At 37.7% G+C, this 19512-nt stretch overlaps 1 protein-coding gene across 1 annotated transcript in view; it reads left to right on the top strand.

Annotated features, from left to right (window-relative positions):
• The window catches only part of LOC121384415 (insulin-degrading enzyme-like), an 84683-nt gene that overhangs the window by 50101 nt on the left and 15070 nt on the right, over positions 1–19512 (top strand). Inside the window, exons 18-23 of the mRNA XM_041514804.1 lie at positions 2962–3106; positions 4409–4519; positions 7644–7764; positions 14375–14466; positions 16087–16198; positions 18873–19040. Coding sequence (XP_041370738.1) covers positions 2962–3106; positions 4409–4519; positions 7644–7764; positions 14375–14466; positions 16087–16198; positions 18873–19040 — 749 coding nt within the window. The remainder of the gene's footprint in view (positions 1–2961; positions 3107–4408; positions 4520–7643; positions 7765–14374; positions 14467–16086; positions 16199–18872; positions 19041–19512) is intronic.

The raw sequence follows: 19512 nt of genomic DNA, 5'->3' as shown, positions 1-19512 counted from the left end.
TTCGTGGCCTTCGGCCACATGTCATTAACGCCCCACCTTAAATAGATTTTGTAGATCCGCCACTCAGCCCACCGTACTCTAGAAACATCCTGTATCCGCCGCAGAAACTTTAACTTCAATAATAAGTTATAATTGATAACACTTTTGATAATACTGATAGATATTTTAAAACATTTCACTAAAATATATAATATTTAAAATTCACTGACCTGTCTTGTGATATCCACACTGTAAAACATTGGAATATCAGCTAACAGCTTCGCCATCATTAATACATTATAAAATGCATTCCAAGTATTTTAATATGTTGTCTTATACACGTTAAATATGCTCATAGACGTCAAATAGCGATATCGTTAACATATTTCCAAATTTACGCTAAATTCTGAAAAATGTACGTAGAGCAATTTTGACGTCCATAACCATATTATTGCAACGTCATCGTATTGTTGACGTAATCGATGTTTCCGACAACGTCCGTAATATACGGAAACTGTCGAAAAGCTATCTAAAGATTTTTTTTTTTTAACTTTTAAAAAAAAATAGTTTCAATAACAAACGAAATTCAAACGTTCACAGGTAAATTGAAGTGCAGACTTTTACACATGGGTTTACATCTGTACTTTTGTATATAATCCAACACATTAAGACTGGAATAGCTTAAAAGTAGGAAAAGTTAGGACGTAATTTTAGCCCAGGCACGTGTGAAGGTGGTTTAGACTGGTGAACATTTTTTATAGGATATTGAGTCATGCTCCCAAGGAACATATTTTGAAAAACAACAGAAAACCCAACAAATTTCTTGAGAAGGGAGGGGATTCGACCCGAATCCCCCCTAAATAATACCCTAATTAAAAAAGTCAAGATAAAAGAAGAAAAGACGACGACGAAGGACGACGAAAAAAATCGTTCACAAGATGTAAACTACAGGCGCGGATCCAAGGGGAAGGTGCTGAAGGTACTCACCCGTCATCCCCCCACTCCACCGAAATTCGAAATTCCATTAAAAAAATCCACTGTTTTGCAGATGAATACACTGCATTTGTTTTTTCTGGGTAACATGGTCATCTTGATATTTTGAATATGGTAGGTGTCTTTTTTTAAATGTTACATCAACACCCCGAATACCGGAAGTGCCCTTTTAAAACGTTACACCCTTCCCCTGTTGTACCCCCGTTAAAATTCGCGCATGTATAGGATTGCTCATGCTCGGTGAACATAAGCTTTTCTGTATCCCAACTAATGGTATATCAAAGAACGAGAAATGTACTGCCCAAAATGTAGGAGCCGTTGCAGGAGTTTTCTACAGAAGTTGTGCAGCTCCCCAAAAGGGCACCTACAGTATTCCTAAGTTTAAATACACTAACATGCATTATATAGGTAGTACTAAACCAAATGACTTCCGGCTGGGTCAAAGTTCGAGCACTTTTGATAGAGAAGTGAACACAAGTCCTGTGATTGGTGATAAATGTGAGCGTGTTGGTTGTAAAAAAAAAGAAGTTTCATCTGGGCAAAAAATGTATGCTATTTTATTTCATCTAGTACCACTGTGTCAAGTAGCCTTGTGATTGAAACATGTATAGGGTACTCGAATTTTGTGCGGAACTAGGGTAGTCATAGACGCTACCCGTTATCTCAGAAATGAGCAGCTTGACCCCCAAATTTTTCTAAGTCACTTTAAGGGTGAGGGGTGGTAGTATTTATATCCGTGGCGTTTATTTCGATTGGTACGCTGCAGGTAGGAGTTTTAGCCACATATGTTACTATCGTCGTCTATGGGATTTGATTTGGTAGTATACACCCTGTAGAGGATTTCCATAGTACTTCAAAAGCTTCTGCTGGATCCGCGCCTGAAATGGGGAAGTGCATATTGTTAAATTCATGGTGCAAATCGGTAGGAAAAGTGGGTTTCTCGTCGAGAGAGAGAGAGAGAGAGAGAGAGAGAGAGAGAGAGAGAGAGAGAGAGAGAGAGAGAGAGAGAGAGAGAGAGAGAGAGAGAGAGAGAGAGAGAGAGAGAGCGATAGAAAGAGATAGAAAGAGATAGAGAGGGAGATAGAGACGGAGGGATGAAGAGAGAGAGAGAGAGAGAGAGAGAGAGAGAGAGAGAGAGAGAGAGAGAGAGAGAGAGAGAGAGAGAGAGAGAGAGAGAGAGAGAGAATTCTACAATCACTCACTGCAAACCCAAGGCCGGACCCAGGAAATATTTTAGAAATGGGACAAAGGGCAAAAGGGTTAATCTACTTGTGACATTCGTGAAATGAAAATTGTAAACAAATTATTCCAAAAAAAATGACACTTATGTATTTTTCACGTGTGTTATGTATATATATATATGTACGTTCATTTTTATATTTTTATTTATTGATAGTCTCATAGTTCCTGTAAAGAATGGCTTATCTACTTTTATACTGTATTTTAAATTATATTTTATTATTGTGTACATAATAACTTTAATAAAATATCTATTTGTCTGTCTGTCAAAAAAAAAAAAAAAACGAAAACAAAACAAAAGAAAGAAGCAAAAACTGTCTTTTAATGTGACCTATATTTGAGAACTAATTCTCTAAAGGAGATTTAATAATGTACATCAAGAAAACAAAACTTGATAATCTTTTCTAAATACAAGAAAACGTGTATTTATTTATCATTAAATATTAAAAACACGCTCGATATTACAGCTTAAAGTTTAAATCCTATGTGCATTTAGTGGACACATCATTTCAGTAACTGTTTCCACACTATCTGGAATGACTGACGTTGGGTAACATCAGATCTTAAAACGTCTGAAGAATTTCAGAAAAGCCAAATCACAAAAAAGACATTTTAACGGAACATTTTAACTATTTCTGACACAGATATCTGGAAATAAGAAAACGTAATGCGGCTTGATGCGCACACGATTTGGGGCTTATGTGGATAATACGTGATGCGAAAATAAAGATCTTGTTTTCTTATTTTTAGTCCTGCTGCCTACTGCGACCCGATATCGGCGAATCTGACGACTCTGTTCGCGGCGATGGCGAGAGAGCGTCTCACGGAATACGAGACCGATACGCAGATCGCTGGTTTAAGTTACGATATTCATCCAACCAACTATGGACTGCAGGTAGTTAAATTGAGTTATGTGCTACGAGTTAGATATGCAGATCTCTGGTTTAAGTTACGATATTCAACCAACCAACTATGGACTGCAGGTAGTTCAGTGCAGTTATGTGTCCAGAATTAAATACACAGATCTCTGGGTTAAGTAACGATATTCAACCAACCAACTATGGACTGCAGGTAGTTAAACTGAGTTATGTGTCCAGTATTAAATACGCAGATCTCTGGTTGAAATAACGATATTCAACCAACCAACTATTGACTGCAGGTAGTTAAATTGAGTTATGTGCTACGAGTTAGATATGCAGATCTCTGGTTTAAGTTACGATATTTAACCAACCAACTATGGACTGCAGGTAGTTAAATTCAGTTACGGTATGTGTTCAGTGTTAAACGCAGAACAGTCTTTAACAGACCTCGCCTGTAAAACAAAAATCAGGGGAGTTATTAATTGCTCCCCTAACTTAGATTACGAGGAGCCATTTACGATATTGTCATATTGATACCATATAAAGTTTGTTTGTTTAGTTTAACGACACCACTAGAGCACACTGATTAATTAATCACTAGCTATTGCATGTCAAACATTTGGTAATTTTGACATATAGTCTTAGACAGGAAACCTGCTGCAGTTTTTCATTAGTAGCAAAGGATCTTTTAAATGCACCATCCCACAGACATGATAGCACATACCACGGCCTTTGATGTACCAGTCGTGGTGCATTGGCTGGAGCGAGCAATAGGTCCACTGACGGGCATCGATCCCAAACCGACCGCGCATCAAGTGAGTGCTTTACCACTGGGCTACGTCTCTCAGTTTTTCATTAGTAGCAAGGGATCTTTTAAATGCACCATCCCACAGACATGATAGCACATACCAGGGCCATTGATATACCAGTCGTGGTGCACTGATTGGACGAGAAATATGCCAGTGGGCCCACCGACAGGGATCGATCCAAAATGTCCCTTGCTACTAATAAAAAAATATAGCGGGTTTCCTCTCTAAGACTGTCAGAATTAACAAATATTTAGCACCCAATAGCCGATGTGTGTATATCTATGTGTATGTGTGCGTGCATGTATAATCAACATGAATTTTAAGTAAATTTATCATAATGCACCGAGACTAGATATATTATTGTTCTTTCTCCCTCAACCCCACCCCCACCTCCACCCACCCACCTCCTCCAATATCCCGATGACACTAATTACGCCGTTAGTTTACTTAATTTCTACATTAGATTATAAATCCCCCCCAAAATGTCATAATCCAGGTACGAAAGCTAATAATGTGTTTGTTATTTAGATACTGATCCACGGCTATAACGACAAGCAGCTCGTCTTGCTGAGATCCATCACAGACAAGATCACAAATCTCAAGCCAGACCCTAAGAAGTTTGACGTCGAGAAACAAGAGGTAAACATCGTCCCACGTTCTCTACGTTGTCTACAACAGCAGTAGCAACTCAATAGATGACGGCGACGAGGACGACGAATCCCGACATTGACGTCTACCCATCTCTGTTAAATTCAGAAGTGGTGACGACATTTGATGTCGATACGACTCTGGAGAGAAAAACGAGAGAGGGAGACAGAGTTAATCTCTGTATTGAGGTTAATGGAGTTCGTATTCAACGTATGACAGATATTGTATACTTAGTACTGTCATTGTACGTTTGATGTAACTCCTGATGCGATCTGTGCAATGCTAACGATCGTTGACAGTTGGCGTCAGCAACATAATCTGTGTATGAGTTATGTTTTTGGTTGTTCCTACATGATCCTGATCCGTGTCACTGTCTGACAAATAAAGGCTCTATGGTGGGCTGATGTAATATCTTATTTATGACGCGGTTTATTCTCCGGAATGTTTATTGGATACGAAGTGTGAACTAAAATGGTTTTAAGCGCTCAAACTAGGGGCACCAAGTACTAAACTCGATAACCACCAGAAAAAGAAACGGCATCTAACGATATTTTGATGATTACTTGTTGCCCTTACGTAATGGTAATAATCGCATTTTTGAGAAACCATTGCAGACTCTATTTATTCTTTCTAAGTGAAGACTGGGGATGCACACCCTGCCACGAACTTATTAGTGTCCCGAAAACCCAGTGTTTAATACATTAAAATCATGAATTTAATTATTTTTAGTGATATTGTGGACTTGAATGTTATAAATTGAAATTTAAAATTGAAATTTTGAAGAAAACTGCCTATATATAATGCATCTTATTATACTTTGTGATACTTTAAAAAACAAAATCTCTCCAACCACAAGACGTGCTAGTCTTTTGTGGCTATCTGTACCACACATCTGCAATTTCTTATCAGATACTGTAGCTGGACGCCTCTCCATCCGCTGTATTTAGGGGGTAAACCGATGTAGGCATTTGATTTAATTATGTAATTATATCACGGCATTAGATTCTTTGATGTATAGACCAGAACCTTATTACACCAAAATGTGTTAGACGATGACTTTAGTGAAGTGCATAATATTTAAAATGCATTAATATAAACAGCATTGAGATGACAAACTCAATGATATCATATAAAGTACGCCTTCCACTCACAAATTAAAGATACAATAACACAATTAACAACAAAGTCTTACCCCCAACCCCCCCACCCCCCCCAACCCCCCCCCAAAAAAAAACCCCTAGTGTCCAGCTTTAATTTTCTTAACACAAATAATAGATTTGTCATCTTTAAAGTCCTTTTCATAATTATAACTGTAAGAAACATGATCAGCATAAGCCAATGCTGTTGTTTCTGGGACAATGCAGTGTATACTTGTTAATCTAATTTAAACACAGACGCATTTGCGAAGTTAGTGGACTTTCTGGTTTTAGAGTTTCCGGAAATGATTACATACACTAATATTTTAATGGCGACGACAACGATGGTGATCGTAATGTCTGTCCTTATGTGGGATCTCTTCTCTTTATTACCGGGATTTCCCGTATTGAATCCCCGAGCTTAAACACGGAAAATACCACCTTCGAGAAGATAAAAGTATTATCCGAAATTAGGCCCCATTAAATTAAGAACTTGAGAAACATTTATACTATGTTGAAGGAAAAACGTGTAAGATAGAATAGCAAATGAGCAGGGCCGCAGCAAGGATGTTTTGTTTGGGTGGGGGTGGGGGTGGGGGTGGGGGTGGCAACTAAGTAGTTAATAGTCTAAAACTCCTTAAACGGTTTACCGGCCTCGGTGGCGTCGTGGTTAGGTCATCGGTCAACAGGCTGGTAGTTACTGGGTTCGGATCCCAGTCGAGGCATGGGATTTTTAATCCAGATACCGACTTCAAACCCTGAGTGAGTGCTCCGCAAGGCTCAATGGGTAGGTGTAAACCACTTGCACCGACCAACTGGTTCAACAAAGGCCATGGTTTGTGCTATCCTGCCTGTGGCAAGCGCAAATAAAAGATCCCTTGCTGCTAATCAGAAAGAGTAGCCCATGAAGTGGCGACAGCGGGTTTCCTCTCAAAATCTGTGTGGTCCTTAACCATATGTCTGACGCCATATAACCGTAAATAAAATGTGTTGAGTGCTTCGTTAAATAAAACATTTCTTTCTTTTTTTCCTTAAACGGTTAAGAAGATAATTTTATTTAAGTTTCTAAAAAAAAATTCCGGATTGTTTTCTGGAGGGGAAGTAGCCCCCCCCCCCCCCCCCGCCCGCTACCTACGGCGCTGAATGAGTACATATAGTTCGCCGAACACCGATACTGAAGATGCCAGTTCTTGGGGAAGGAGCAGCAATTAATTCACGGGCGGTGTGGGGATGGATTTTTGGGTTTTTAAAGAAATATTATAACCACCCTAGTTTCATATTTGAGGAGAGGGACATTGCTTTCGACATCTGTGAATATAATTGGTCATGCTGTACTGGACATTCGGTTGTTTTGATGGATATGTGACGTTGATTTTATTTTTTTGTCGCCGATTCTTTGGGAAGCCATTGCCAGTACATTACATTTTTCATATTATCAAGTTATTTATGCAATAATTAGTTACTTTGTAGGCGCGTTTTCTAAATGCTAAGAAATGCAAAGATGGCAAAATATGACATTTGCAAATATTAGAATACACCTTTAATTCTATTAATGAAAAAATCTTCCGTAATAAAAATTTCTAAATGTGTTTTTTTCGTGATGGGGTGTTGTTAAACATCTATTTTAATCTAATCCTAAATGTGTCATTTTTTTTATAACCCATTGGAGATTCCTATTTCAAAAGTATTAAACGAATTTAAGCCGTCTTGAATACGTCGACATTTTCCATTTTAAGCCCATGGGCTTCAGATAGCTTTGGCTTGAATACAGAAACTCCACGATATTAACAACTAGTTTGTGAATTTATATGTGTGCTTGCGCTTGAATGCGTGCGTACGGTATAAGTCTGAATTGAACATCTGTTTATGCGTTTATGTATCAGTTGAATGAGATAATTTGTAACTTGCACCCAGCCGAATTTAATGTCTAGTTACGACACACACTCATATCAATTAAAAACTTATTTTGTCATATTCAGTACACAAGACACTTGAAGAATTTCGCCGCTGCCCAACCATACAAGCATGGTCTGTACTACACCCGAAGCTCGCTGTCGGAAGTGATGTGGACACCGGAAGAACTACTGGAAACACTCGATGGTGAAACATTATTCTATATTTCACACTTCCGGTTCTCATAACCTATCGTTTATCTCTTCCATTTTCACTTTTAAAGAAAAATATTAAGCTTTCTTATTACTAAAAGTGACAAGAATAGCTATATTAAAAACTAAAAAATAATGTATATATATCAGAGATGGGGTACGGTAATCGTAATCTGTAATCGATGACATGTGTCTTCGTGTTATCGCAAACATAATCGATTACAATGTTTGAAAATTATTTATTTATTATTTTAAAATGTTTTAATACAGATATTCTTATCACTTTTTTTTTTGCTTTGATAGTTATTAGAATAAACTAGAATTTTTTTTTTTACAACTTTACGAAATTTCTAGAGGACTATGTAAAAGCCTCTTTGAGCGTAAATATCTCTCTTGGACTATGGGGGATAATCTAGAGATTGCATTCAACTATTTAGGGGTGTTTGGAACTAGGTGTCTGCGGAAAATTAATTCCATTGATATTATTGTATCTAGCTAGCCAGTTGTTTTGTTTATCTTGACCTACCTATCCGTCCGACATCAGGCTTATCCGTCCGATCTCCGTCTGTCTCTGTGCTCATCTAACTCCACAAAACATTATAGTGTTAATATTAGACCCGTATTTATCAGAGGTAGGTGATAACTGCCATTTTCCTAGAAACACATATATGTTATTTATATAACGATTTTTTTTTATTAAAGAATAGAAAAGACGACCTGTCCTTTTTGGTTTAAAAATGTCCTTTTGTATTACTGAAGAAGATCATGACAATTAATGTGTCCCGGTTATTTCCTTTTTTACTGCCACCCCCAAGTTATTATTAGTCTAATTACGACCCCAAATATACCTCGAAGTTATATCATTATATATTCCATTCACAAGACATTAACCGGCCTCGGTGGCGTCGTGGTAGGCCATCGGTCTACAGGCTGGTAGGTACTGGGTTTGGATCCCAGTCGAGGCATGGGATTTTTAATCCAGATACAGACTCCAAACCCTGAGTGAGTGCTCTGCAAGGATCAATGGGTAGGTGTAAACCACTTGCACCGACCAGTGATCCATAACTGGTTCAACAAAGGCCATGGTTTGTGCTATCCTGCCTGTGGGAAGCGCAAATAAAAGATCCCTTGCTGTTAATCGAAAGAGTAGCCCATATAGTGGCGACAGCGGGTTTCCTCTCAAATCTGTGTGGTCCTTAACCATATGTCTGACGCCATATAACCGTAAATAAAATGTGTTGAGTGCGTCGTTAAATAAAACATTTCTTTCTTTCACAGGACATTAATATAAATGCGAACGAAATTAACTTATAATGAATTTTATTGGTTTATGATGTAATACACATAAAAAGGGTTTCTCAGTTCTGCAGATTCCTTGGTATTATATTCGTAAATTGAATTAGATAATTGTTTGAGGTTTTATGTTTGTCCAGTGAGAGGAAACGGAGGAGGTGGATTTACGAACTCGAAATTCCACAGACTTGTTAATACATGGAATTAAAAAACAAGAAGCATTACATAAAGCACTTAATCGTTAAGAATTATAGCATTAAATACTTTCATTATGGCATTAAATCCTTTTATACACGCCTACGTCGGTGGAATGCGAAATTAAAGCCAATATATCCTCTCACTGTTTGCCTGTATCAGTGCACAGCTGTGAGAAAAAGTAACCTGTTTCCGTCTGTGCTTGTTATCGCAACAACAAACCAGTTCTAATACAGACAACTAAATTTAAAAAGTTAAAGTTTTTGTTTTATTTAACGACACCACTAGTGCACATTGATTTTTTAATCATCGGCTGTTGCATGTCAAACATTTGGTAATTTCAACACAGTCTTAAAGAGGAAACCCGCTACATTTTTCCATTACTAGTAAGGGATCTTTTATATGCACCATTTCACAGACAGGTTGGCACATGCCACGGCTTTTCATATATCAGTCGTGGTGCATCGGCTGGAGCGAGAAATAACCCAAATGATCCCACCGACGGGGATCGATCCTATATCGACCGCGCACCAGCCTAGCGCTTTACCACTGGGCTACGTCCCGCCCCAACCTGAATATAAAGACCACTCTTAAAAGGACTTTACTTTTTTCCAAGAAGATTGACTATAATATGTGTTAAAAAACTATTTTCCAAAACAATAAAATATTTTAAAAGTTTAAGTGTGTAATAAAAACCATAACATATATGAATATTACGAATATGCCGTCAGTATACTGTATCTCTGCACACGACAAAGTCCAAAAGAAATGATGATAGTGCCGTGAGGGTATGTTGTTATGAATCACTGTTAATATCAATGTTTGTAGGAAGCAAGCAAGGAAATGTTTTATTTAACAACGCACTTAACACATTTTATTTACTGTTATGTGGCGTCATACATACGGTTAAGGACCACACAGATATTGAGACAGGAAACCCGCTGTCGCCACTTCATGGGCTACTCTTTTCGATTAGCAGCAAAGGATCTTTTATATGCACTATCCCACAGACAGAGTAGTACATACCGCGACCTTTGATATACCAGTCGTGGTGCACTGGCTGGAACGAGAAATAGCCCAACGGGCCCACCGACGGGGATCGATCACAGACCGACCGCGCATCGAGCGAGCGCTTTACCACTGGGCTACGTCCCGGTCCCTGTTTGTAGGAGAGCTGGTCTTGACTATGATATCAGGTTCCCACTCCGTCTGTAGGAGGACTGCCTCTGTTATAGCGTGCGCCTCAGTGTAGGCTTAAACAAAAAACCACACACACCAAAAAATAACAAAACAAAACCCTACCAATAAACCCCCCCCCCTCCCCCAAACCCCTCAACAAAATAAGTCATACAAAAAGCAACAAAGAACCAAACCCCACAACAAAAACAACAACAAACGAACAACGTTTTGTAACGTCCGTAAATGATGACACGTTTAAATGTGCACACGCTTGTACACAGAATATTAAGCAACTGTAAGTACTTGAGAGAAATGCACCTTTAATTGTGTGCTTAAATTCCTTTATGAATGAATGAACTCCGCAACATGTTTTATTAACAAGTATTTAAAAGGACATTGCTGAGTTTGCTGCAATTTTAAAGATGTTATCGACTAACAGAGACTTTTTAATGATTGTAATTACGTCTGAAATATATTTTTCTGCATAAAATATTAGTAGTTATATATTAAAAGTGTTTTTGATCGTTCTAAAATATGTACTAGGTTAAATTTCATTTTATTTCCTAAAATACAATTTGTTTTTCGTACGTACGAAATTATTTAAAGACGAAATCCAGTTTGGGCTTCTTACAAATATTAAGACGACCAGACACAGACACTGATATTCTAAACAAGAAAATGTATGTAATATGTAAGTTTAATCGTAGACATTTTTTATTAGTTGGAAACATCTTACAATGCAACACAGTCAGGAATGTCCCTTTAACTATTAACCATTCGTTTTCTCCAGTGGGCCTATTATTTGTCAAAAGATATCTATGTTGCAGAATTAAAAGTTGCATAAGTAAATATAGAGTTTCAACATATCTACTTTATATAGAAACAGGTCGTTACTGACAAACACAACGTTACTAGATAATTTGTAGTCTATGTAACGATAACCTAATTGCAGACGAATTTCACTTTTTTTTTGTATTGTCCATCTTGCACTGATTTGTTAAATTGTGTGAAAAACAAGTAGCTTATTGGAAGCCATTTCGCTTTGTTTCATAGTTATAGCCCAATCAGTTTACTGTATATTTGACTGTCTCTGTTGAGATAGAAAACCATAATTTAGTATTTAAAATAGGTAAATCAGATAGAAAATTAACTACGCTTGTAAATATTTTTCTAGACTTTTAGTATGTTAATCTGGGGGTGTTTCTGATAACAAATCAAAAGAGAAACCTTTTGTTGCAATTGGTGATGGGTTTTACTACCTTCAGGCTTAGATAGACTGGACTATGGGAAAACTACACTTTGTTTTGATGTCGCTTCCCAAACAAAATAACGTCATTGGTCGGTCACTATTCAATTCAGTTCAATTCCATTAAGTTTTATTGTATCAATACAACCCAACCCGGCAGCATACACTACACATATAAACATATAACAACTTATACTTATACATATTTAAAGGTTTGACTCGATTACTTCATCAGTTGTGTACACCATGTAATATATACCTCGGCAACCATGCGCATGGTGATATATATATATATATATATATATATATATATATATATATATATATATATCTTATCTATCTTATCTATCTATCTATATCTATATATCTATGTATATATGTATATATGTATCTATGTATATATATATATATATATATATATACTTAGTCAAAACGTTTAGCAATTTGTAAATGTGCTTAAATAAAAGAAAACTCGTAATTTACAAAATAAAATCAGACACTGGATTTATTTGAGACATCATTAGTCAGTATAAGTAGCATGAGATTTTCAATACAAAATTAAATGAATGACTGTCGCATCGTTAAATAGTGCATGGAGGTCCATACACGAAAATCAGAAAATTGTCAGTAACGTGTCTGAGCATATTGGGCATTCCATGTTGACAGCGGTACAACGTCGATTCATGCTTCTGGTGAGACGGTGGATCTCTGGAATAGTGATAGAGATCCATTGACGACTTGACACATGTTTAACGTTGTGGACGTTGTGAATATGCGCGTGGTTCTCTCCGCAACCTACGACCCAACAAATCCCATACCTGCACAATAGGGAACAAATTAGGCGATCTTGCAAGCCAGTTTAGTACCTCAATATTGTTCCTCTGAAGAAGTCCAGTCTTTAGTGTGGTTGAATGCTGGCGTAGATTGTCTTGTTGAAACAAAAAATGCCTGGATGCTGTTGCATGAACGGAATGACAGTTGGTGTGATGGTTTCGTCAGTGTAATGCTGAACATCTAGATTCCCACGAATGATGAAATAAAATTAGGTTGTTTTGTCCAATGTCATGAATTCCTGTCCACACCAAGACGCTCCCACCACCACATCGGTCGCGTTCAGTGTAAGAGGCGACCTTGTACCACTGTCAATGCCCAATGTGTTCAGAAACTTTACTGACATTTTTTAGATTTAGGTATGTAGGCCCCCAAACACCATTTAACGATGTCACTGTCAGACATTTCATTTTGTATTGAAAACTTCCTGTTACTTATACTGACAAATGATGCCTGAATTAAATCTAGCATCCGATTTTATTTTGTAAGTCATCAGTTTTCTTTTATTTAAGCACATTTACCAAATTGCTAAAAAAAAATTGGCTAAATATGTATATATGACCGATCTGAACTGATGGAAATACTTTAGAAAGTATAATATGGAGAATAATCACGTGGCTACAAGAACGTTACGAATGATCTGTCCCTCGTGATTTAATGTCATAAACCTCGCCCTAGGCTCCAGTTTTCTACATTTAGGTCTTATCTACCGTGATAGATAATCCGTAATTCCTCGTAGCTCGTTAGTTATTCTCGAAGTATTTCACCATCGGTATCTTCATCGTCCATTTGAGACGGCACTGCTTATTAAGCGCTGTTTTACAATCTGCAGTTGGCTACATGTAACCTTTAAATTGAAAAACTATACTCAATTTTCTTTTTATAGTTCAACAGCGGAATTCGAGAAATTGCGAGATACTCTGAAGAAATTTTATACGTAATCCCTTTTATTTCCGCTGACGCGAAAGATTCATTTAATGAGTCTTTCCCTAAACCCCACCCCCGCTAAATTAAATTCCTGATTTCGCCTCGGTATATTTATACGTTGACTTTGTAGAGCGACATATTACTTTTCTACACAGGGCCGTAGCTAGCAGGGGGGCAAGAGGGGCAGTTACCCCCCCCCCCCCCGAAAAATTTCGGAAAGCTTTATAGAAACTTAAAGAAAAGGAGTTTTAGACTATTAACTACTCAGTTGCCCCCCCCGAACAAAAAATCCTAGCTACGGCCCTGCTACATGGATACAGAACTCACTATTAGACCTGCAATCTATTAGCATATATGTTTAGTATTTTAAGTGTTTAAAATAGATTATATAATATTCGTTTCCTTTCAAATGTAGTTCCCATGAGCAGTTAACTACAACTGTCATAATGTCAGCTCTCAGCAATAGTTCAGGGTATCCCAGTTCATAAAATAAATAAGATTTTATATATTCGATAAATCCAGTTGAATTGCATTTCTCTCTCTCTCTGTATGTATTTAAGAATGAATGAACGCACTGGCTCAGGAATTTAAAAAAAAACTAAAACATTATTGTTTTCTAATTTTGCACCAAGGATTCGAAATTGATTTTAAATTGACCGTTGTGATATACAAAATATAACTGTTTTTCGGTCAGTCTTGTTTTAAATTTATTTGCTAGTACTATGTTTTGTTTGAATTGCTTTTCTCTCTGTATGTATGTATGTATGTATGTATGTATGTATGTATGTATGTATGCGTGCATGCGTGCATGCGTGCATCCATGTATGTATCTTTCTATTTATCTATCTATCTATTTATCTATCTATTTATTTATCTATCTATATATCTATATGAACTACTGGTATTTTAAAATCCTTTATTTTGTCTTTTGTAGATATAACGATTGAGCAGCTCGAGGTATTTGTGAAACGGTTCCTAGCCCGGGTGTTCATTGAGAGCCTGATTTATGGAAATGTTACCAAGAAGGTACATCATGATCGGGATTTCTTAAAGTTACAGTCTCAAACTTACATAACCACGAACACTATTTACTAATTTTATGTTAAAATGTAAAGAGTTACTTGACCACAAAGACTAAATCTCAATAGTTTCATTTATCATCCATTAAAGTCTTTTGTAGGAGATATCGCTGACACTATAATTTGTGATATCTCCTGCGATATTCTCCTAGGAGATGTCGCTTCTTATAATCTTGATTGGTCAAATTTTAAGCACAAGACATTATTTTGTTACATCACTGTGTAGGTTTCAGCGCTAAACCTATCATTAGTGACGTCACGCCACTCTTGTTCTGCTAGTTAACGAGTCTACCGTTGCCAAATATAGTGACATTCACCCCACATTATTGACATCATTTACAATTGTCGCAAATGAAAAGAATGATAAAAAGAATACCCCCTTCGTGTCTTGTGATATGATAATTTATCAGCACTCGTTGATAAAAGTATAAAAATCCTCGGCAAGCCTCGGATTTCATACTTTTATCAACTCGTGCTGATAAATTATGATATCACAAGACACTCGGGGAGTATCCTCTATATATTACTATCGATAAATTTATATGATTAAAATCCCAATAAGGGTAAATAACCTACAGATTAACACGTGAATGCACAGTCTGAAACTGAATTACGTTTCCAACAAACTGTCAGTCGGCAATACCTTAACAATTAGAGCAGTTATAACAGTCCCTTTAAAAAGAGGCTGATATCACGGGCGAGAGTTTTTGTTGCTTCATACGTACGTCCGTAAAAATATTTTCAAAATGGTGAACCACAGCAACTTTAAAAATGCCATTGAAGGAGACATTAGATTACTGTGTCCTGATGTTTGTGTATTCCTGTCCCCTATTTAGTTAGCTAGTCCCTACATACAGCACCAGCAGGCCCCAGACCACAATTAATTTCGCTATATGTTTCTATATAGCCTTAGTGGCCATAACATTTTTATTAATATCAGCAGGCCCGTGGATTTTTGTATGTACCTTTGCCTGCCTGGGGGACACATACCCTGAAAAGGACAACCCCTGTTGTCCAGCTCTTTCTCCCAGCATATTGGTTTAAACAAACACACCCTCTAAACCAGGCCGGAGTACACCCATTTTACACAAAAAGCACTACTTCTGAATGGGCTGGAATTACCACAAATAAGTCTTCAATGTCAACAAGTTGCACCTGCTTACATACTACATGCTCTCCCCTGTCACTTCAGTCAAATAGTTGCCACTTCATGGCTGTCTGCCATGCAATAATCACAGTCAAACAGCAGACTACTTGCGCGGTCAAATTTCCGATTTTGGACAACCAAGTTAATTATAAGGGCTGTAAATAACTTTTAGTGGAAAAAGATGTTAAACTTTGCTTAAAACCTGATTTTGCTCGTTAGATACATTTTAAAACAACTCGTTGTAAGATAAATTGTATCTAACGGCCACGCATGTATTACCCTCTATTTAATAATGTTTATAAAATGAAACAAAAATTATTCATTACAAAGTAAAAAAAATATGGATTTGTCATAACACCAACAACGTTTATTATAGTCGAGACCTTTAATTCTAGGGATTTAAAAAAATATATTTTTAAGGTTGCTCTAAAGATGCAAGATTATGTTGAGAGATCCCTACAGAACAGGTGTGGTTCCAAGCCAATGTTGCCAAGTCAACACAGACAGTTTCGACAGGTACAGCTTCCAGACGGTAAGTCCGCGTGATAAAAAAAATCAGGAAATTTCAGGTTTAGAGTAGCAGGATTTGAACACGCGTTCGATTGGTACAGCTGCCAGATAGCAAGTCGACGTGGTAAATAAATAGAAATGTCAGGTGTACAGTGGCAGGATTCGAACCTGCTGTATTGATTTGAAAAGAAAGTAAATCTTTTTTTGAACGACACCTCATCACATTTTAAACTACTGTTTAGTGTCGTAACCCCATAACCATACCCACAAAATGCCCACCTCCTCCAGAAAACCCTCAAACAAACAACAACAAAAAACCAGACAAAAATAAACACCCTCCCCCATAAAACTACCCAAAACCACAACGAAAAACACACAACCAAAGAGGTACCAGACGTTTCGTGTGTGTGTTGTGTGTGTGTCTATGTATGTGCGTGTATGCGTGTGTGTATATGTGTGTGTGTGTGTGTACTGAGGATTTAGAAAGGAAATAGATCTAATTTATTAAATATTAAAATGATATATATATATATATATATATATATATATATATATATATATATATATATATATATATATATATATTAACACCAAATATATTTAACACTGAAATTGTTTAAAATGAGGTTAGTCCTGGAACTATAACAAATATTATGATATCGACTAATATCAAAGAATGCTTCGAACTACAGAGACATGATGTGGCCTCTTATGCCTTTTCTTTACTAGTGGGATTAATAAATAAGGTCAGCTCTGGTGATGAGTAAGTAAGTATCAAGAAGATAATCACTATCTGCAATGATTACTGTTGACTATTAATATATACCTGGCAATTTGGTCAACCTCGATCAAAGGGCTTTTGATTGCCATAGCACCTTTCGTGTCACAGCCATAGTGGGCAAGCTGTCATTTCAGCTCATTACATACATTCATACACTAATATGTGAAATAAGGACCAAAATGTAATTTTAAAATTTGAAATTCTTTTTATCTGAATTTAAATTTCCTTCAAATACTAAATGGCATTAAACAATATGGCTTTCAGTAATCTAATGTTGTCCGTTTCATAAATTTATTTATATAAAAAAAAATGGACACTCCAAACCTCAAATGGGGGCAAACAGGATTTTTGTGGGACGAACAGGCATGGCGGCACAACGCCAGACATTTCAAACAAACCAGTAAAAAAAGCAACAAACACATAAAACATAAAAAGCAAACCCCCAACCCCCCAACCCCCCATCCCCCCAAAAAACAACAACAACAAAAAAAAAACAAAAAAACAACAACAACAAAATAAAATAAACAAACAACAAATAACTCCAACAAAACCAACTCCCAAAAAACATTTCATTCATATTTAGTTCGTTGGCTTTTTCAAAATGTTTGCAAAACGGCTATCACTATTGAACTTTAGCAGGAGAGAAAAGTAGGCCTATGCAGTGCCATGAATACACATTGTGTTACACTTTCAAGTCAAGTAAACCGCACGGCTCTGTCTTTTAAACATTTCTAATTTCGTCTTGGTGACAGAAAGATGCCATCATGATGTGGGATTAATTATTCTTGAAGATTCTGCCTTTTGTACGTCAAATGCCGGGTGACCTTTTTGGGGCGAAAATTAGTCGGTAAAACAGTCCCTTGAGTCGTAGGATCAAACCCTTTCGGCGAACCCATTGATTTGTTCCCGTTCCAACCAGTGCCCCATGACTGGTAAACCAAAGGCCGCGATCTGTATTGTCATGTCTGTGGGAAAGCCCATATAAAATATCCATTTGCTGCTAATGTCAAAGGTGTAACGTGTTTCCACACAAGATTACGTCCTAAAATTACCAAATGTTTGACATCCAATAACCGATGATGAATTAATTATTGTGACTGGCCTAGGTGGCGTCGTGGCAGGCCATCGGTCTACAGGCTGGTAGGTACTGGGTTCGGATCCCAGTCGAGGCATGGGATTTTTAATCCAGATACCGACTCCAAACCCTGAGTGAGTGCTCCTCAAGGCTCAATGGGTAGGTGTAAACCACTTGCACCGACCAGTGATCCATAACTGGTTCAACAAAGGCCATGGTTTGTGCTATCCTGCCTGTGGGAAGCGCAAATAAAAGATCCCTTGCTGCTAATCGGAAGAGTAGCCCATGTAGTGGCAACAGCGGGTTTCCTCTCAAAATCTGTGTGGTCCCTAACCATATGTCTGATGACATATAATCGTAAAATAAAATGTGTTGAGTGCGTCGTTAAATAAAACACTTCTTTCTTTAATTATTGTGCTGTAGTACTAGTGGTGTCGGTAAACAAAACAAGTTTAAACTTAAATTATCTGTCTTCATTTAGTGCTGTTCTTGTCATGGTGAAGGCGTGACAACATTCTCATGGATTTTCTTGAGAGTGGCAAACATAGCACATTCTTCAGTATCTAAACATTTGTTTTTCATTAGCAGCATGGGATCTTTTATATACACTTTTCCCACAGACAAGACAGCGCATACCAGTCGTGGGGCACTAATTGAGACGAGAAAACCCTAATGCGAGAACGGGTCCGTGTATGTGATTAGATCCCACGATGCAAACACCTAATTAAGATGAGCGCTCTAGCGACTGATCTAGATCGTACAATACCTTTGTCTGACGTACACCCACTAGACGATGTGGTTTTCTGTGTTGTTAACTCGCCAGTCGTTGCTTCCCTCCAGGCTGCTCGTTCGTGTTGGAGAAGGACAACAACGTGCACAGCTGCTGCTGCGTGGACGTCGTCTTCCAGACGGGACTGTCGGAACCACGCGAGAACGCACTTCTCAAGCTGCTCCAGCTGTCCATCAGCGACCCGGTGTTCTCGGTGCTCAGAACAGACCAACAGCTAGGTAGGAACTCTAGGTGCTCAGAATCGATTAACAGCTAGGTAGGAACTCTCGGTGCTCAGAACCGACCAACAGCTAGGTAGGAACTCTCGGTGCTCATAACCAACCAACAGCTAGGTAGGAACTCTCGGTGCTCAGAACCAACCAACAGCTAGGTAGGAACTCTCGGTGCTCAGAACCAACCAACAGCTAGGTATGAAAACACAAGAGTTACACACAATGTTTCCGGTGTTCTCAGTGCTCAGAACCGACCAACAGCTAGGTAAGAACTCTCGGTGCTCAAAATCGACCAACAGCTAGATAGGAAAACACAAGAGTTACACACAATGTTCCCGGTGTTCTCAGTGCTCAGAACCGACCAACAGCTAGGTAAAAACACACAAGAGTTACACACAATGTTCCCAGTGTTCTCAGTGCTCAGAACTGACCAACAGCTAGGTAAAAACACACAAGAGTTACACACAATGTTCCCGGT

This window comes from Gigantopelta aegis, chromosome 10, assembly GCF_016097555.1.
Source record: "Gigantopelta aegis isolate Gae_Host chromosome 10, Gae_host_genome, whole genome shotgun sequence".
In the NCBI taxonomy this organism is placed as follows: Eukaryota; Metazoa; Mollusca; class Gastropoda; order Neomphalida; family Peltospiridae; genus Gigantopelta; species Gigantopelta aegis.
This window is presented reverse-complemented; position numbering and strand designations above follow the sequence as displayed.